Genomic DNA, 22111 nt, shown 5'->3' on the forward strand with positions numbered 1-22111 from the left:
GTTGATCGATAATGGAAGCACTCATAACTTCGTGAAACCGACTATACCCGATACTCTTGGCTTGAACGTCAAAAAACACGGCACCGTTTCGGGTCTACATCGGCAATGGAGGCTATCTCATATGCTCTTTTCTTTGTCCTCAGGTAACACTAACCATACAAGGGTGTGATTTTCCAATAGACTTGTATGTGTTGCCTATTGAAGGACCGGAGGTGGTGCTCGACGTCCAATGGCTCCAAGGGTTTGGCCGAGTGTCGCACGACTATACAACACTCACAATGGAGTTCAACTAGAAGGGGAAACCGGTGATCCTTCAAGGAGATACCACCCCAGCACCACGACCGATCACATTCAATCAGTTTCAAGCATTGTTGTGTCATGAGAGATCGCAAGCTTATATAAATTACATCAACTTCAGGAACCTGACAAGCACTCGGAAAAATCATCTATAAGTTTTCCTGAACTTCAGTTGTTCCCAGGTCTTCATCCCCAGGTGGTCCAGCTCCTCCAACAATGCAGCAATTTGTTCCAACCGCCCAAGGACCTGCCTCCTCGAAGATCGGTCGACCACCGTATCCATTTGCTACCTCACACCAAACCAATCAATGTGCGGCCTTATCGATATCCTCATTACCAGAAGAATGAGATGGAAAAGTTGGTACGTGAGATGCTAGACCAAGGTATCATACGACCAAGCCACAGTCCATTCTCATCGCCAGTCTTGCTAGTAAGGAAGAAGGATGGAACGTATCGGTTCTGCATGGACTACCGAGCGTTGAACGCAGCTACCATCAAAGACAAATTTCCAATACCCACCATCGATGAACTACTGGATGAACTAGGAGGTGCAGTGGTGTTCAGCAAGCTCGACCTAACAGCAGGCTATCATCAGATCAGGATGCATAATCGAGATATCTATAAAACATAGCATTCCGAACACACGACGGCCATTTTGAATTTCTGGTAATACCTTTTGGACTTTCTAACGCTCCTACATTTCAGGCAACGATGAACCGCATTTTTGCTCCGCTCCTACGACAATTTGTTATTTTCTTTGATGATATCCTTGTCTATAGCAACTCCCTCACAAACCATCTCGACCACCTAAACCAAATCTTGGGGTGTCTTAAGGCGAATCACTTCTTCATTAAGCTTTCCAAGTGCTTGTTTTGCATGGAGACCATTGATTATCTAGGTCATGTGGTCACTCTTGTAGAAGTATGTGCAGATCCTTACAAACTAGAAGCAATGACCAATTGGCCGCTACCAACATTGCCAAAGCAACTCAGAGGATTTCTCGAACTCACCGGGTATTATCGAAGATTCATCAAAGGATATGCCACCATCGCTAGTCCACTAACAGAGCTACTATGCAAGGATGGTTTTGTATGGACTGCGAGCGCATCAGCTGCCTTTGAAGCTCTCAAAAGGGCTATGATGGAGGCTCTAGTACTTCGTCTGCCAGATTTCAACAAAGAATTTATCGTGGAGACAGATGCATCCAATGAAGGCATTGGTGTTGTTCTCATGCAGGAAGGTCATCCAATCACATACTTCAGTCGGAAGCTCGAGCCGAAGCTTCAAGCCGCCTCAACTTATATGAAAGAACTCCATGCCATCACTGAGGCTGTTCACAAGTGGCGCCAGTATCTTTTAGGTCAATTTTTCATCTTCCGAACTGATCATCGAAGTATTAAGGAGCTTCTACAGCAGGTCATTCAAACTCCAGACTAACAAGCTTATTTACGGAAGTTGTTAGGCTTTTATTTCAGGATTGAATACAAACCTGGTCATGGCAATCGAGCTGCTGATGCGCTGTCTCGGAAGCATGAAGGAACCCAAGAAGACATTGGTGGGGCAATCTTCGCGAGTCTTTGCATCGCAAGCCAACCAGTCTCAGAGTTGCTCAACACCTTCAAGGAAGAAAATGCAACCTTAGAAGACCTAAAGATCAAGCACTCCAGCTTTATGAATGGCTCTCTCTCATCAGATTTTTCTATTGTCAATGGGATATTGCTATTTCGAAATCGCTACTACATCAGTGCACAGTCAAGTCTCAAAAACTCCTTACTCCATGAATTTCATTCCATTCCGATAGCAAGGCACGCAGGGGTTAAGAGAACCCTAGTCCGTTTATCAGCTCATTTCTTTTGGACAAACATGAGAAGAGATGTGGAGGAATTCGTGGCGGCTTGTTTGACCTGCCAACAAGTCAAATACTCAACAAAGGCTCCTGTTGGGTTGTTACAACCCCTGCCAGTACCAGTGAAGGTTTGGGAGGAAATCACCATGGATTTCATCACCGGCCTACCAAGATCTCAAGGATTCACGGTGATCCTAGTAGTTGTAGATCGACTGAGTAAATCAGCTCACTTCGGGGCCCTTAACACTCAATTTACTGCAGTTCAGACAACCGAGTTATATGCGGAAAGAGTGGTCAAGTTGCATGGCTTTCCTTGCATGATTATCTCTGATCGTGACCCCGTTTTTGTAAGCCACTTTGGGAAGAAATTGTTTGAGCTTAGCGGCACCACCCTTCACCATAGTACTGCCTACCACCCCCAAACCGACGGCCAAACGGAAGTCAATAGAGGCCTCGAACAGTACCTCCGAGCTTTCACTCAAGGTCAACCGAACAAATGGGTAAGTTTCCTTGGTTGGGCTGAGCTTTGCTATAACACATCATATCACAGTGGGATAAAAATGACACCCTACCAAGCTTTGTATGATCGCCCCTCCCTCCCTTCCGACATATGCGGCCGGGGCCACCACTATTCAAGCTCTCGATGAGTTACTGCAGGAGAGAGAGACACTCTTACACTCACTAAAAGACAACCTTCGTCGTACCCAACATCGCATGGAACAGAAAGCTAATGCTCACAGACGCAAGCTCGAATTAACAATTGGAGACTTGGTTCTGGTACGTCTACAACCCTATCGTCAATCCACGCTAGCCCATCGCCAGTCATCAAAGCTAAGCCAAAGGTATTATGGGCCATTCCGAGTCATAGAGCGACTGGCGGCAATGTCATACCGTCTAGATTTACCTCCGGAGAGTAAGATCCACCCGGTCTTTCACATCTCTATGTTGAAGCCATACAAATAAACCATGCTCCACCATGCCAATCCGTTACCCAGAACTTCAGCGATTGATGGACCTATACTGTTGCCGACCGTCGTGGTTGCAAGGCGACTGGTGTTAAAACGAGGCAAGACGGTTCGTCAAATTCTTGTGCAGTGGCAAAACATTCCTCCAGAGAACGCCACCTGGGAAACTTTTGAGGAGTTTTGTAAACTATATCCCTATTACCACCTTGAGGACAAGGTGATTTTTCAGGACCGGGAAATTGATACGACTCTGCCACTTTTGTTGGATTCCTTAACACCCATGCATGAGAAGAGTGATGGGGTAGCACCACGAGAACATAACGACGGACACGAGCATGATGGGTCCGATCCACAATCATATGAAGACGGTGGGATACATAAGAAGACAAGACGGGTTCGCAAGCAACCTCATTGGATGAAGACATACATGGCGTGAAGGACGGGATTCGGAGAATAATGGACGCACATAATGGGAGCATTAATGGTAGTTGCCAGTTATGTAGCTGTCAATTCTTCTTAAATTAGTATTTGGCAATAATTATGTTTCTCATTTAGCAATTAGTGACAGCCATGCAAGAGGCAAGCAATTAGTGAATCTTTTGGCTATATATAGTCACACATTATAGTATTGTTGATCATCCAAAAAGCATTGAATTAATAGACTCATTTCCTCTCCTCTAAATCTATCCCACTACTTCTAAATTTTGCTGGAGTATACGCCCACTCAAAAGAGCGCTGCCAGATACACTCATCATCGAGGATGTATCACCATGTCTCAGAGTGAAGATGATAATAGATTTTTTTTTCCAGTGGCTCTGAGTTCATTGCTGTGGAGAGTGGCCAGTGATCAAGAAGAAGAGAAAGGGAGATGAAGGAGAAAAAGGGGATGCCACATCATTGATGACATGGATGACACATCATACGTGAAGCAAATTCAGGAAGCTTGCTCGGTTTGTATAGCATTACTCATAAAAGATTGGGCAAGTCTATCATTGTTTCAGTGTGTCTATTGTTAAAATTTCCGATAGTGTTCCCACTTGTTTTTCTTAGATTTAAACACCTTATCTTTGACAGTATCAACATCATCTCCGCATCAAATTTCCCAATGGCAAAAATGAACATTGAGCCAACCACGAAACATCCACTAAATCCTATTATGTAACCAAAACATTAGTCTTTTAACTTGTCATTCATGAGAGCAAGATCTAAATGCATATTATGAATTAATGGCAAAATCAAATTCAACAATATATTATACAGATGATGCACCAAGATTACTGCATTCTTTTCTACCAACTACAAACAAATGAGAGATGCTCATCATAGCCAAAAGATACCAAAGACAAACATACATTGAAAGAACAACATGCAGTACCATTTCTGAATCAGATGGATCTTTTTTTTATTTTCTTAGAAACTATAAAAATATGTGAAAAAACTATAATTATTTATTAAAAAAAGAGTGCCTGAACTTTTTGAATGGGATGCGGATATAATTTCCTTGGCAGGTGGTGGTCTTTCAATGCAGCTTGTATACATCACTGATAGAAAGTTTAGCTGGCTTCTTGCCAACAAGTCATTATCTCCGTTAAGTCTGTCATATAGGTTTGATATTGTACCTCTAATTTTTTGACCAAATTGTCCGAATGCATCCAAACTAGTTTCCTTTAGTCAAAAATTTTCTCTCCTGTCGAAAAGAAATTCCAGACTAATGTACCGATGATGTATAAGGCAACCGAGACCTTAAAAACATCGTCCCACGAGCCTAATGAATGACAACATGAAAAGAAGCAATGAATATGAGGCAACAATGCAGAAACTTAACTAGTAAATTTTAAGTTGGCTTACCTTTTTGTAGGATATATCCGGTGGCAGCAGTACCAAAGACACCAGCAAGAACCCCTGCAGTGTTTGACAGTCCCAGAAGAACACCCTGAAACATCCAATTCAGTGCAATAAATACATATATGATCAATCAATAAAGATTAGCATAATAACTGTTCTAATGATGCAAGACTAAGTTACTGCATAGCGGGGTCCGATGTCTTGGTGATTAGAGTAGAGTCCGGACTGTGAAAAGGCGTCGCTTCCCTGAGAGAAAGAGAGGAAAAATATGACCCATATAATACAGTAAACTGTTTTCATCACTCAATCAGAGGAACATTTTCATTACAGTCCTTCAATGAGGTTTGCACGTCATTCATGCATAGAATTAATAAAAGAGGGTGAAGAGTCATTGGCACTGACAGAAAAAATTCATCCTTTTTAGTGGTCTGGACAATTTTTGCAAACTCATATGGTTTGTGAGGGGTGGGGATATGCAGTTATATGTACCTGACTGCAAGCCATGCATAACACAGCTAAGGCAGGAGTCCGAACATGACTCAGCTGTGTTAGGAAAAAAGCAGGACCAAGGAAGCCGATTGATTGCATTATCTGCATTTACGGGGAAAAAGGTTATCCAGCAAGATATGCAGTAAGGGCTTCTAATTCAATACAAACACAAACTTAAGTGACAAAATGATTATAACTCAACAAAAATTGTGCGATGATGTTTGTTTTTGAATATTGGATGCTGATTGTGACAGATTCAGAAAAGAAAAAGAAAAAAATTTCTCCACAAAAGAGAAAATGTATACTTCGTATATATATGCTTGAGAATGGGTACTCTGTAGGTTCAGAATTCTTACTTTCCGGACAGTTGTTATGGAAAGTCCTTTACCCCACAAGTGTGTCAGCAATCCACCCTCCTATGTTTGCAAAGACAGCCATGGTTAACCATGGTAAGACGCAGAACAGCCCAGACTCGGTGAGGTTAAACTTCAAAACCTGGGAAAACAGATTAGGTAAAATCAAAGGTAAGACTGATTTTCCCTTAAAGCAAGACAAACAAATATACAGATCGTTTTAGCTAACTTCATAGAAGAACACATAAAGGAAGTAGATATGTGTTCGATTGTGAGATAACAAATCAAGAGGTAAGTTTATCATAAATCACGGAGTGGAAAATATTTTCTTGGTGACTGCAAGCATGAGAAAAAATATATGAGCCCGATACCTGATTGTAATAAGTAGGCATCCATGTCAGAAGAATAAAAGTGCCCCAGTTGTGGCAGAAGTGGGATATTATAAGAGCCCAAACAGGAGCTTTTGAGAGAATAAGTCTCCATGGAATGGATGAAACAGGATCCTTCGACACATTCCCTCCCAGGATAAGGTTCCTCTCATTCTTACTAAGCTCTGGATCTTCTTTAGGAGAGCTGTGTGCCTGAGGAGAAGAGAAAAATTAAAGAGAACAGATGCTGGAACTGGATATAACACATAATTACAAATAAATTTTTTCTGATGAATATACTAGAAGAAAAGGAGGTAAACAAAAGCTTACTTTCCTCTGCCATAAAGCAAACCATACACTTCCAAGCGATCCAAATGCATAAAAAACAGAAGGCCAACCATATTTATGAATTAGCAAAGGTGAAAAGGCCAAGCCTGTTACAGAACCAAGGTACATTCCGCTGTACACAAATGCAAGTGACCTACTTCTTTCTGACACTGGAACCCATTTTGAAAGTATGTTATTCATAGCGGGCATGGCAACTCCCTGAAAAGGTAACAAATTATTAGTTAAGCATGTAATACTTAGGTGCTAATTATGAAGGGAAAAATGCCTCTATGGACAGCCCACAGAATGACAGTTGAAAATACCAACACAATATCATTTAAAATCATTAGAGTAGTGATGAAAACGTTCGGACAAAGGCAGCATCTAGTTTTTGGTTTGCAACTTTGCATTCATATAACAACCAATTTAAGTGTATCAAGGAAATAAAATTGATGAAGAATACAACCTCACCAATTCCCATAAAAGCACGCATGATAAGCAAGAAGGGAAGCCCAATTCTAGCAGCCAAAGGTGTGAGCACTGTTGCAACAGACCACCAGACAACACCAAAACCCAAAACCAACTTTCCACCAATCCTATCTGCCCAAATGCCCCCTACAATCTGCGTCAGATTTACATGCAAAAGACTCAGATAAAGGTTCACACTCAAATGCAATAACTCTATTTAGCTGCAATGATTAATCCATGCAATCAATCAAGAAATAAGTATTCCTACTAACCTTAAAATATTTCCATTCTTAAAAAGCATCAGCAGTGATTCTGCAAGTCCTATGCTCTAAAATTTAAGACAAATTGTTATTAGCTTCCTCACATTTGCTTCTCACCTTTTACATTATGCAACATGCTTAACTTCGAAACAAGAACATATTTTATTAACATATCAGCCAGTGTTACATCCTGCAAGGAAGCTGGATCCTCATCAACCGACTCCATGAACATAAGATAGATGAGGAAACTAATCAAATGACACAGCACAACTTGGCTTGAAAATGTATATTTCTCCATTACAACAGTATGGATTTCCATGCAATATTGCCGATGAAAAAAATCAATGTTTTATAAGCAGCACCCTTAATACCATATACCGAATTGCCATTTCAGGTTTAATACAAAAAGTTGATGCATACCTGAGTGAGCAAGTAACCCCAAAAAAAGGAAGACTGGATCAATCCAACAGTTGCTGGGCTCCAATTAAACTCTGATGACATAGGAAGGATCGCTATGCTCATATTCACCTACAGCAGATGAAGTAAAGTTAGCAAAAACATAATGAAGTTAGATACTAAACCAAGTCATAAAATAGCATAATAAAAAGGCAGACGACAATCTTTGTATTGAATAACAAGTTCAGTGCAAAAAAGCCACTAAGAAAAAAATAAGTGGAAACCATCTTACACGATCCATATTGCAGAGAAGGAAAGCTGTAAAACACAGCAGTACTATCAACCATCGCTTAGGAAATTGTTCCCACCAAGGAGATATGCTCTTCGCATCAGCTTCCAGTACTATTGCATCGTTTGGAACATCAACAGATTCTAGTGAATCCATTGGTTGGCCTGTTATGTCATATTCCCCAGATTTATAGTCAGCACGGGACCTAATTGCAAGTCGATGCTCATATTGCCTGCTTTTGCCATCTGATACACCAAGTTTATCTAGTTTTTCCAAATTAAGTGAACTAAAACTAGCATCGGATGAAAGAAAGCATTTAGATCTTCCAGAAAACCTCTGCTTGATGTTACAATTTTTCATCAAGGAATTCGATAAAGCATATCCAACCTCACCAAGAAATGGAACTTTCTGCATTCTGATAGTTTTATTCAGAACGCAGGTGACATGAACCTGGCACAAGGTGCGCATCTTTAATTGAGATAAGTTAACTCTAGACAAAGAAGAGTTGTTGAAATCTCTTGCTAATGTGAATCTCCGACCAGTATAGGCAGAGCATGTTTTGCTACCATGTCCAGTAATCCGCTCCAATTGATATTTCCTTCCTGTAACAAAAATTAAAAATTCTCATGAATTAATACAAATCCATGAAGTATAGCATTATAGACTCCACGAACTGACAGCGTCAAAATTCACCTAGAACTAATAGATGTACATTAAAAGTCTTTGTTTAATTCCTGCAACTTCTAAGGGAATTTAAATAGAATGTAATATAAGAGCTTTGCAAAAATCTCAAATTCATAATCTTGCAACTCTTTTGAAATGGCAAGCAAAACATAATTATTTGGCAAAAACTGTTCCTTTCCTCTACATTCTTGAACACCATCCTCCAATATCAAACAGCACCAAATCTCATCCCCAACTAAAAATAAAATAAAATAAAAAATCAAGCTTTTCTCTGGAGGCGCTCATGCATCCCCAACTCAAAACAATATATACACATACACACGCACACACATGAAAGGAGAAAAACCCCAAGCTTCAAAGCAATGCATCTGAGTAGTAAATCAGAGAAATTTCACATCAAAAACAACAATAAGTAGAAAAATAATTTGGAGATGATTACCTGAAGGGAGTACAGAGCCGAAATTCCTGCTGGAGATGAGACCTCCAGCGGCCATGAGCGAACAGGGAACGAAGACTGGAAGGAGAGAAAGAGAGAGGGAGAGGAATGAGAGAGCTAGGTGAGCATTTAGGGGAAAAAAGGAGGAAGAGGAGGAGAAGAAGAAGAGGATAGCATCCAAAAGAGTGACTGGTTTTGAAAAGCGGGAAGAAGAAAACCACAGCGAGAAGAGTGAAGAGAACGAAGGTTGAGGGGCTTTGCTTTCGCCACGTGGGCTGTCATCTGCTGGACTTAACGAGGGCATGCCTCGTGCACTTGTAATTTATTAATATTAATTTAAAATCTTGTGGTTTTTACATATACGACCTTAGGAAATGCAGGATTAACGAAACTAACATTTTCATATATATATATAATATCTTTTATAGAATGTATTTGTTTTAGGGAAAATTACTTTTAGTTACCTGTAACTTATTTTGGTTTTATAACACAATCCTTCTAACAATTTTAATCTCAAACCAGTCCTTTCGTTTTGAAACATTGACCTCTTCATCCCTGTTGTGAAGAAAATAGGTTAAATTTTTAGAAAATATTAACAATTGTCTTTGAACAAAGAAGGGAAAGTTACCCGCCATATGATATCACTGTTTTGACAATCAAGTTGGAGTTGTACAGATTTGTGTAAGAGAAGTACGATATCTTTTTCTCTGTTCTTATGCTTTTTCTCCTTGATGCTCTTCATCTTGTTTGTGTAGCTTGAAGGGCAATTCTATTGAGGAGTCCATTCGAAGAAGATCGAAAAGCTCTATTTGAAATTGATTAAGGAGTCCTCTTAGGTTTGCTTGGCTTATTTAGATTTCAAGGTGGTTGTATGCATGAGTGTCATATGCATACAAACGTAGTGGTTGTCAAAATGAGTGTCTCATATATCGAAATGACTCTCTTGTAGACCGTGCATAAATACTTTGACGGGGTAGCTTGAGAGGGTTGTGTGTCGGAGTTTTTTATTTTGACGGGGTAGGAGACAATGATAGATGAGGCATTCAATGCGTTAATGATGATCATGTGATTCTAAAGTATTTGATTTCGGACTGGCATAAGACATTTCATGTATTGGCTCACAAGATATATGATTTTTAACAGATGCGTTATATACACCAAATGTTCAAGAAAAATGTTGCCACGATGACAGTGGAGGTGTCAAATGAAATCGTAGAGGCAAAAGGTCCATCCTAATCTTCGATTGCCTCGTAAATCGCTTTGTGCTCATTTTTCATTTGTTGTCAGTTGTGATTTGTATTCCAGCATCATGTTTAATACTTAGTGTTTCTCATTATTATATGTGGTTTATAGCTAATGAATAATATTAATGTTTATTATTGTCTGTTTTTATTCAAATTTTGGAATGACTCTTTATTTCTTTCCCCATATGCAGGCCCTATTATTGCTAACCGTTTCCTTTTACCTTTACCCCATACTACCTTCAAAGCTATCTTGGGGGAAGCCTTAGCAATATTGAGCTCTTCAACAAATGTTAATGGAGAAATCACTGCAACTGGTTGACATTGCGATAGTGGACAACACTTCAAAGAAGCATTGCCCGATTTGGCCATCAAAATCAACTCGATTTCAACTTCATAAAAAATAATACACAAAGGATTAGTGTCAAATGCACTGGTGCTAGTTGTCAAAGGCTTGTCCATGCGTCAAGAGAAGATAATCTTCCCATGTTCAAAATTAAAACCGCTAAAGAAGCACACACTTGTGGGTCGGGGTATTGGCATGACATCCTATCCAAAGGCTTCAAAGAAATGGGTCAGTAGATAAGTAATTTAGAAACTCTAAGATCATCCTTTACAATCATAGAGTTGATATACAACTAGACATATTACATGATCATGGGTTTTTCTTTGCCTTAAAAACAAGCTTAGGTGGGCAAAGAGTATACACTAGAGATTCTTCATGGGAGTGATGTATGATTTACTAATATGGTGCGCCGGTAAAGTGATTGAAACCGACCTTGGCAGCACCATCATCATCGACGATGAACAAATTTATTTTTACATGTGGTTTTTTTTTTCATGCATCTCTTGAAGGGCTTAAGAAACCATTACTTTTCCTTAACAATACCCATTATTAAGGAGATATGGCGGGATCTTATTAGGTGTGACAGGTAAGAATGGTAATGAAGGATTTTTCCATTTAGCATTTGCTATTGTGACAAGAGACGGACAAAAATTGGGTGTGGTTTGTGTCCACATTGGAGAATGCATTATATGGCAAAGATGACTATGACAAGATTATAACTTTCATCTCAAATAGATCCAAGGGGCTTGTAAACCTTATTGTAAAGGTTTTTTCTTCATTACCACATGCTTATTGCTTATGACATCTGCAGGAAAACTTCTACAAAGCTAGTAGCCTTTCTAGGAAAAGTATTGAAAGATGAGTCCTGGGCTTTGATTGTCAAAATTGCATATGTGATAGGGACAGAAGTCACCTACTGTACACAAGTTTACGTGCCAATCAAGTAATATAGGATATTAAAAGTAGGGTTGTTTGATCCACAGGGAACTAGAGAATACTAGTAATAACTCTAAATCCAACAATTAACATAATCAAAGAAGTGAAGCGTGAAAGTGAAATAAAAGCTAAAGAACTAGTAACACAAATAGAAAATATGGCGAAACAAGTATAAAGAAAGGATGTTCGATCATAGACTTCCCCTAGGGTTTGTTAAGTCCTAGATAATGGTTGCACTAAATCTTGTAATGTGGTTGAACCGAGAGAGAGTTCCTATTACATACTACCCCCTTTCTTAAGGTGAATAGTAACTTGCCCCATTACCTACTGGGATAATCTCATTAAGGACGGTAGGGGAGTCTGTATTGCAACTCTGTAAACTACTTGAATCCTGAACTAATACTGACATCACATACTGCAATTCCATATAAGATAAAGTCTTAGTTTCCCCCACTTGTTCAACTGCGTGTGTATCACTCTTATCAAGGGATTTCATAAAATGATTGAGTGCTTCCTCTAACGAAAAATGGGTCTCGCTCTGAAGTTGTCTTGACTCTAGCTGAAACAACTGTTCTAGTAGGCCATTTGTAGTCTCCATTTCAAATGTTGTGGAAGTGTCCTCCAATATGTTCTACCATATAAATTGATTAGATCCCATCTAGTGCTCCCGATAAGTAATAATATCCACCCTATCATTCATAGATTCCAATTGGTGTGTCAATGTTCTGATCATGAACGACATGGCATGAATTCTATCTATGACGCCGCCTAGCCTTAGATTTTGATTTCCATTTGTATCTTTTATTTATATTTTAATTGCATTCATATTTTATAACAAGTGTTGGCCCTGCTACTTGTGCCATTTTTGGACATTTAATCGATTTTATTTTCTTTTTATATTATTTATATTTTTATTAAGCGTTAATGATCTTCCTTGGCTTCGTAGGACAAGTAAATTCAACAAATAGCACTCTCAACTTAAAGGGGATATTCACTCAATCTCTTCTTGACCTTGAATAAACCCATACCACTTAGGCACAACAAGAACGCACCAGTGCCGATTCAAAGATCATGCAATTAAATTTTAACAGAGGAAGTACTCATCTTCCTTCTACCTACCGTATCTTTTACATTGTCATGTCATTCATGCTCTTTTACTTATATTGAGGACAATGTATGATTTTAAGTGTGGGGGAGGGAGTTAGGATTATTTGAGCTATTTACATGCCAAGTTGTTGATCTATGAGGGTGTATTTGAATGATTAGTTGGAGTTTCATAGTATAGTGGTGGGCATATGCTTGAATGTTTATTGTAGCAACTTCTCTATTGTAGCAACTTATACTTTTGATGACTTTGTATAGTTTGAGCTTATATTGAACTCAAGTAGAATAATTGTGAAAATTTTTTGTCAATAATGAAAAGATTTGTTGGGAAAAAAAGGGGATGGAAAGAGATACCTCTTTTAGATGTGTGAAACTACTCTTGAAAAGTCGGATAGAGAAAGGGTTGAAAGAGCTACAACTTTTAGGCATGAAAGCCACTCTACGGGCCCCGAGAAAAAAGGCTATCTTAGAAGTTGTGTGAAGCTACAACCTTGAACAAAAGAAAATGTTAAATTGTGAATTTTTGCTATGCAAGCCTTGTAGGTCGAAAGAAGTGAAATAGAGAATTGTAGTGCGCGCCCGCACACACACACACTCAATAATCTTGAATAGAATTTAAGTATTTTTGGAACTTGAGAATTTTTAGTATTCATGAATTAAAACTCTTCCAACTACTCTTGGAACTCCCTAATTTCAATTACTTGAGTTCATGCACTTATTCCTCTTGGATTGTAATGTATCTTTTTACTTCAGGACAAGAAAAAGCTTAAATGTGGGGCATTTGATAAGTGTATAATCATACACTATTTTATATTATTTTATACACTTATTTGGCATTATTAGAATGTTTATTTGGAAGATAATGTTTAACATGGTGTAAATTATGTTTTCAATTGACAGAAAGCACTTAATAAGGAGAGAGAACCAAAAGAAGTAATTTGGAGGCAAAATGAAGAAGACAGACTTCTCTCAACATCAACAACTAAAGAACAGACTAAACAAAATACCTTACAGTTAGACTTACAACCATAAGCCTCATCTTGAGAACCTTGTAGCAATGCTTATACCCATAAGGAGGAGTATAATGACTCGTCCGAGGGACTTAAGGTAGGACTTACACCCATAAGTCAGACTATAAAGGTTGTCCAGACCCCAAAAGAGCTTACAGGGAGTAGTACACACCCGTAAGGAACGGTCGCAAACACCATTCAGAGAAGATTACGGTCCAATACTTACGGCCTTAAGCTGGACCGTAACATTAAGCTAGATCATAAGTTATCTATAAGGAATTTTACCTATAACCTTCAGCCCCTTATGACCTTATTCTTACACCTGTAAGGAGCCCATAAGTGGTTAGGTATAAAAGATTATGTTGAGGATTTTTGGACAATCTTTGGACGCCCAAGCAAAGGGAGAAAGAAGGAGGCTCACCCATCATATAGAACACCACTAAAACTGTCGAGGAATATTTTTAGCTGTGTTCATGGAAGATAGGAAGGGAGTTCGTCGGCTTCTCAAGGGGCAAAGAGAGAGGGATTTTGATGTTTTCAATCATGTCTCTTGTCTCTTATGGATTGTATGATTGTTCTCCTTTAATGGAGAACTAATTTGTTGGTGTTTGGGTGTAGATGGAACCTAGGGTTTACAATTTAATTGACATTAGTTATAGGTCTTAAATGCTTTTATTTTAATTCGTTAATTGCAATCTTTCATTGCTAAATTCAATTGTATGTCTCTATTATCTTGGATTCTATTGTAACCAGAATCCATGTTTAAGTCATGAATCCATGTTTGATGTGTTTGTGTGATGAGTCAAGAGACCCATCTAGTATAAGCAAACCACAATTGAAGGGGATTATGAGTTCTACTTGAGATAGGATACTTTGGAGTTAAGATTTCTCCTCCGGTAATTCTTCCCAGTGAATTAGCATGGAATTCCATTCATAATACAATCTTAGGAACTAGTTTCAGGACGAGATTTAGATTTTACTGCGTATGTGATTAGGGGAAATTACTTTGAATGAAGAATTGTCTATATTTTGAATGCTTGCTTGTTCTAGACAAAGTTCATAGAGTGTAATGCGGTCATAGTGTCGTCTACATCAGCACCGTATGGGACCAGCTGCTATTCACCTTGAGAAAGAGGGTAGCATGTTTTAGGAACTCTTTTGGTTCAATTAGATTGTAATAATTTATACAACCATTGTCCAAGACCTAAAAAGCCTTGGGGATGTCTATGCTCGAACACCCTTTCTTCATGCTTGTTTAGTCGTGCTTTCTATTTGCATTTTTTATTCTTGCTTTTGAGTTTTCTTTCAAACTTCATTAGTTTGATTAGGTTGATTGTCAGATTTAGATTTAGAACTAGTATTCTTTAGTTCCTTGTGAACCGATACCTTTGCTTTTTAGCACACTTTATTACTCGATTAGCACATACACTTGTGTTCAATAGGTGACTACGGTTCTACCTATCCTTTTCCCTCCTTGACATTGCTAGGCATAGCTTAATAGCTTAGTCGCTTTACTTTTAATTACATTTTACATTTTATTATCCTTATCCATTCTTGGATTTGTCTAGATAAATTATAATTGTAAGAAATTAGCAGTAAACAACACATCTCTCATGGGAAAGATATCTTATTTATTATTACTTGAGGATCCATGCACTTGCGGTAGTAATGAATTACCATTTCGAAGTATTCTCTATGGTACCATATAAAGATTTGCTCAATTATTGATTCGTTTAAAATACTAGTTTGTTTGGGAAAATACTTTTCATTTTCTAAAGAAATGATTTGATAAATAATTTAGCCTACAAATATGCTTTTGAACCTAATATTTAATGATTAAGGTTTTGTTAAAAGAAATGGCTGGAAGATAAGCTTCCTTATGACTTGACGGCCACTGAGTATGGTGCATGTTTTTACATGTGTAAAAACACTACGGTTATGATGAAATCATATTTATCTCTATACCAACAATTCTACTTATTGTGCTATAATACTGAGATATTTAGTTTTCATTGGTGAGGGAGAGCTAAAAGCTTCACCTAATGTAGTAAGGGTATCCATGGTCCGGCCTATTGAGAGGTGACATGGTTTGTTGGAAATATGATTAACCTCATTGATGAGGCACGGAGATAACCTAATGGGGAGTGGGGAGGGTACCCCATGGAGACCACAGTGCATCACACCACATATGTAATCTCAGGCCAACACCAAGACAGGCTTAACCTAACTTGTATTTTTGATTTTTGTTACACATATCATAGCCATGGTGTGCCAAACCAAGCCGTGGAGATGGCTAATTCGAGATAGTTATTCTTAGCAGGCTTAATCACATAATTTTTCATATGTAAGTCTTAGTGTTACATCTGCCATACTATTGATTTATTTTGAAGCTTAGCTATATTGATCTTATATTAAATTCTTCTTATTATATTTTATAATTGAGAAGCGTGCAACAATTTTCATACAACATATATATTGAAAATTGTTTACTATGTTTTATTTTTAGAAAACTGTAATTAAAGTTTTATCCTTGTATTTCACTTAGTGTATTTTTTTATTGTAAAACAAGACTTCCTTAGCTACATGAAATGTAGCTGTTGAACTGGACATGGCTTTAAAACTTATTTTATATTTTGTTACAAAATTTTATTTTGACCTTGAAATATTTTTCGAACCCTAACTGAGTAATTGTATTACTCATCCGCTCGTTTTGTGTTTGTTTTCCAGGTAAAAGTTCTTCTGATGTGTCAGTAAGTGAGGTACCACTAAGCCTTACGATATTCTAAAGTTAGGTACACATATATATCACTTACACGGGGAAGTAGCAGCTGTTGTAACTACCTTGAAGGGTCACAAGTACTATGTCCATGCTTTTTTCTCATAAGGCACTCAATATGTACCCTTACATAGCACAATGTTGTTAAAAAGATAATTAATTTAGTATACAATCATCTCTAAGCATGAACCAATAAACCATTACCCAATAATGAAAATTACTTAGAATAATAAATTGTTACAAAAGAACAAAAATTGCCATTAAAATATAATAACTTATTTCTTGAATCAAATACATTGTAAGTGTAGTCTAACAGACTACTTAATACTATGATAAATTGTTATACATCTATCACCTACTAATCAGCTGTACTTTCGAGCAATGATTAAATTAGAGCTTTTCAAATGAGATTTTTGTCATATTTGCTTTGGCTCTCCATAAGTAACTAACAACCCAAGACTTACTCATTCATCCACCAATTATTAAAACAAAACAAAAACAAAACAAAAAAAGCTTACATGACCAAAGCATCACGGAATAGTCATAAGACTTTAATGTTAGGGCACTTAAATGTAGTAAGTGTCATGAAATAAGTCATAACAAAGAGACTTGGTGAATTAAATCTATATAGTATTTACTTATTACTCTTAGAAATTTTGGTGTATCTAAATAATATCAAATGTTACAATTTATTAAACAACCATAATAGTTTATTATTTTGAGTTGTTATGGTATGCATTGTTAAGTGCTTGAATATGTGTGTTTTGTTATAGTTAAGTTGAACACTTGGCATATATTTTAAAAGAAATTTACCTCATATGGTACTTAATTAATTACTTTTGTGCATTCAAGTCATAGAGCAAGAGTATGGGGGTCGAGGGAGCACTTTGGGGCAATTTTAGAGTAAATTGATCAAGTTTAGAGTCTCTTGGAAAGCCACACTGGTAAGTTTGAAGGTGTGAACCCTCAACAATAGAACAAAAGAAAGAAGTTATTGGATACCACACGACATACTTACTGCTCGGTCTAATAGCCATAGGCCTTATCTTGAGAGACAGAATGGCATTCTTACGATCGACTTCTCTGCATGCCCATATGACTTGGGAATCTTTTGAATCTGAGCCTTTACGCCCAGCCACAACCCTTGCAAGTCCCCTTTTGACTAATCCATTATAAATAGGCAATCATTATGGTTTTAAGGAGAGTTCTTTTAGCTAGAGGCTATTGACCACTCTTCATTAGAGGTAATTCCCCCGGGAAAACCTATCAAGGAGAGGAAAGGTATCGTATGTGGAGAGATCTCGGTGGTAATATCATGATACCTTTGATGGCATCCATCTATCCAAGGAGAAACGAAGCTTGAGGGTGTTCTCATGTTTATTTTGATTCAATTTGTATTCCTTAGGATTGTGGTTGCGTTCATCCATGATAAAGAACTAATCTATTGTGATATTCAGACATAGATGAACGTTAGGGTTTTTTTGTATTAGACTATAGATATTGGTTTTAATGCATTGTGTTTTGATTGTGGTTTAACTAGGTCTGCTTGTTGTTAAGATTTTCAACATTGCAAGAGCTCAAATCTTTACGTTTAATTCATGCATGAGAGATTGAGAAATCCTCTGGGTGTAGATCTATTATAGTTAGAGAGAATTGTGAGTACACTCACAAATAGGGTACTTTAAATCAAACCCCCATAGTTTTCATGATTTAGGAATTCACATAGAGCTAATGAAATCATAAGGATATCAGCATCAGCTTCATATGGGATTAGGTGTTAATTGCCTTACGAAAAGGATCAACACATCTTAAGAGTACCCTGAGTTCAATTTAGCTCACCCATCAATCTAATAACTAAGTCTAAGTCAAGGGCTTAATGAAAGCTTTAAGGGGATTCTTTGTCCGGGTACCTTTTTTCCTATGCTAGATTCTCTCTAGTGTGTTATTATCTCCAACATTAGTATCAGTTCACATAGTTTCTTAGCTTTGTTTGTATTCTTCATGACATTTGTTAGGCTAGAAAATAAGGAGAGTACCTATTACTAGTACTTCCAAGCATCATGGGACCTTGCTTCCATAGCACATTTTACTAGTTTATACGACGACATACACTAATGCTTAGCGGGGTATTATACACGTCACACATCATGCATAGAGATTAATAGTAGATAGAAAAAAAAAACAAATAAAGAAGACAAGAAAATTTATATAGTTTAGAAAATTTGACCAACATCCACAAGTAAAGAGGTTTTTGTTTTAAACTGATGTAAGAAGAATAATGTAGCCCTATATATATATATATATATATATATATATATATATATATATAGTTAAAACTAAATCGGTTGAGTCACTTCAAGTTACATTACGGAAATGGGTCAATCGCATCCCTACTTTACCACTGTCCTCACAAAAAAATCCCATTTGGATCAAGCTTCGAAAAAGGGACTCGGTGATTAATAAGGTTGGATCACAAAATAATTTCAAGGCATATTATATTAGTGTTATACTTTACCTAATCTAAAGTACATTTTATTATTTTATCATTGAGTCACAAGAGGAAACCAAAATAAGTCTTCAATCTTTTAGAAACTTTGTTAGTATTTAATTTATAGATACACTTTTAATTAGAAAACTTATTGTTCAGAGTCCTGACAATTTTCACAATGACTAGATGGTCCCCTACAAAATTTGAGTGCCCTATAGGACCTTACTTTTTCCCTAGTTGTTTTATTCCCTGTAGATATCAAATCATATCAAATTATCCCAATTAGTGTTTTTTAATAACAAAACTACTCTTGCCATGTGTTTCGGGGAAAATCGCACCAACTAAAGTAAGGTCTCCTCAATAAGTTCATTTCTTCAACATGCCCTCATCTTTGATCAAAAGTATACTCCCACTATTATTGTTGGATAACCTAATGGATTCATTCTTTGTGTGGTCAGGATGTAAGAAGAAGGCCATGTCATGAACTTCACCATACTTTCATTGTGGTTATCAGTTTTGAATAACATTTACGACAGATAGGGACTGGTGTCAAGCTCCATAAGGGTGATGTACATCATTCCTACTGAGTGGAAGACTTTATGTTGAGGTACTGGGGATTTCTAGATAATGTTGCACATATATCATTTATACAAAAAGCAAGTAGTAGACAAAGAGGTTAAGTAGATGGAGCGCACAATAGAGAGATAGCTTCGCCTACCACATGACAACTGTAACTTTCTATTATTTGAGTGTTCATTTGTCTTCGTCTTTATATGGTTTATAATAGTCATCCAAATTGTCCACCCATAAGTTTATTTATTTGTTTAACTATACTGTTGTCACGCCCCAGCCCCACAAGCCGGGTCCATTGACAGATCGGCCGCACCCAATGGGATTGGACCCACTGGGTGCAAGGCCTCAGATTTGACTTGGTCAGAGTCAACCCTAACAGGCAGAACATAAACAACAATATAGGCCACAAATAGAGTCATAGAAATAGAGATAATAAGATACGGACTAAGACAGTCCTACAGAGTACACAAGTAGTTTACAAGTCAAATAATACAAATAAGATACAAGTCTCAATCATATAGAATAAAAATAACACCCAGGTTTCACAACCTCAAGAACAAATGTTTGACAAGTCCACAATTACAGAAGGAGCCCCAGAACAACCCATCGATCCTAAGCTTGATTTTCTCCTGTGAAAAGAAAAATTCACAGAGTACATGAGCCACAAAGGGCCCGATGGGATCGCGAGAAAAATAACGTAATAATATAGATATAGCGAGAATAATTAATAATTCGATGCGAATACGTGAAAATAATCGAAATACGGAAAACACGCAGAAAATGTACATATACATCTCCACGAGCGATAGCAATCAACAACACAAAAGTCTGGATCATCGATCGTGAAGTCGGAACAGAATAGAATATCAACAGCCGGAGCTGGATCTTCGACCGCAGTCGGAACGGACACGCATGTCCGGTAGCGCTACTACAGAAAACATGTGCACATGGCTAGGACTTGCTCCTCCTAGCTGGGTGAGCCAGAAATGGAGATGTACTAAAAATCTGCAGAAATTCAAAATACAGACAATAGAGATATTGAATAAATAATGCAATAATAAAATAAATAATAAATGAAATTATTAAACATTGTAGTAATTAAAATAATAATTATTGCCAGAAATACGGAATTATACAGTGCGAGAGCCTACCTGGCTCCGAGCTACACTGTCGGGTTCACCAAGTCCCACGCACTAAGATTCTCTACCAAATCTAACCCAACAAAACAAGCTAACTTAGATTTACAAGACTTGGGCTGGGTTTTAACTTACAAATAACATACAAAAGAGGAAGAACAAGCATTAAAAATAATAATGATAATATTACAACCACTCACGGAACCCACAATAATAATTAAAAACACCAACCAAAATAAAAAAAGAACAACAAGCACTCTAAGACCAAAAATTACCGGGGATACCGGGAAAAAAATTCCAAAAATGAAGAATCAAGTCTAAGATTTCATGCAATTTAAAGAAACACAGAATCACAAAAAAAATTGCACTAATGCACGGGTTCCAAGAGATATGGCCTTCAAAGAATTTATACAATTCTAATGTAAGGCAAAAACAACCTGCTAATTAGACATCACCTTAAACATAGTTTTAAACCCAACAAAAATAGAACATGCTTTCAGGTTGCTATGCAACTAAAATTCTCCATGAAAGCTATAAAAATAAAAACCAGAACAAAACTTTCCACTAACCCAAGATTCAGAATAAATATATTAAAATCTATATGCATACACAAACATAAAGTAATATTAAAATAAATCAACTAAATTATAACCTTGCTGCATACTCACTAATTCAAATTACAAACATGCAAACCTATAACCAAATAATTTAACTCATGAATGTATTGGTAGGAATATACATATTTATATGTATAGATATCCGTACAGAATACATAAATAAATACAAGAATTCACGTAAGATAATATGCTTACTCCAAGCCATAACTTAAGATAAAACATAAGTCAATAATTCCATAACAAATTAAATTTCAAAACATCAAGATGCATATAAATAAACAGAATATAAATCTAAAAAAATTAATGTAACCATGCTTTGAAGGCTTTAGATTACCAACATCACACAATACACACACATGCGGAATCCTAACAACCATATACGAGCATAAATACATAAATATTAACCATACAAAAGCACAAAACACCAGATCAGGCTTCAAGGTTGCAGGTTCACAAGAAGATCAAAGCTACACTTATGCATACAAAGATAATTAAGACAAGCTAAAGAAATAAAAATTAAAAAAAAAAAAAAGCATGGATCTAACCTCCAACCAAAGAGGAAGCAAGATCCCAGGACTGCAACTATGGCCACCAAGAAAACCTCAAGCTCAGGAGTTGAAGTGCTTCTAAAGGCAAGCACACACACCCACTCTCAGAATTCTAAACCAGCACCAAGCTCTCCTCTTAAAAGCTAAACAAAACACAGGCCAAATAATTAACTCTATCAAGATCCGGTTTTTAAGGGCAAAGAGACAAAAGTGGGGGCCCACTCACCAATAATCTCAGTCAAACCAGTCAAAGCTCTCACTCAGCAAACATTACAACTGCGATCTAGTAACTCACTTAGGAGAAAATTAAGTG

General features: G+C 37.2%; 1 protein-coding gene and 1 long non-coding RNA gene across 5 annotated transcripts; both read right to left on the reverse strand.

The window, feature by feature from the left end:
• Positions 1-4327: 4327 nt before the first annotated feature.
• On the reverse strand, positions 4328-9280 carry LOC120261201 (ascorbate transporter, chloroplastic-like). The gene is given in 12 exon segments (XM_039268989.1): positions 4328-4873; positions 4957-5041; positions 5134-5199; positions 5443-5544; positions 5799-5831; positions 5833-5937; positions 6167-6376; positions 6494-6709; positions 6957-7112; positions 7639-7746; positions 7907-8505; positions 9027-9280. Coding segments are annotated over 12 exon segments (1833 nt in total). The 5' UTR covers positions 9082-9280; the 3' UTR covers positions 4328-4775.
• A 10627-nt stretch (positions 9281-19907) lies between these two features.
• LOC120264298 lies at positions 19908-22111 on the reverse strand. 4 transcript variants are annotated; one of them, XR_005537403.1, is made up of 4 exons: positions 22025-22111; positions 21796-21941; positions 20649-20709; positions 20340-20502 (listed from the first exon to the last, which is right to left on the reverse strand). It is a non-coding gene; the product is annotated as an uncharacterized LOC120264298 (long non-coding RNA). The 4 variants fall into 4 exon arrangements; XR_005537405.1 differs by lacking the exons at positions 20340-20502; positions 22025-22111 and adding an exon at positions 19908-20126 and having other exon boundaries at positions 21796-21979; XR_005537399.1 differs by lacking the exon at positions 22025-22111 and having other exon boundaries at positions 21796-21980.

The sequence above is a fragment of the Dioscorea cayenensis genome, chromosome 1, assembly GCF_009730915.1.
Source record: "Dioscorea cayenensis subsp. rotundata cultivar TDr96_F1 chromosome 1, TDr96_F1_v2_PseudoChromosome.rev07_lg8_w22 25.fasta, whole genome shotgun sequence".
Classification (NCBI taxonomy): Eukaryota; Viridiplantae; Streptophyta; class Magnoliopsida; order Dioscoreales; family Dioscoreaceae; genus Dioscorea; species Dioscorea cayenensis.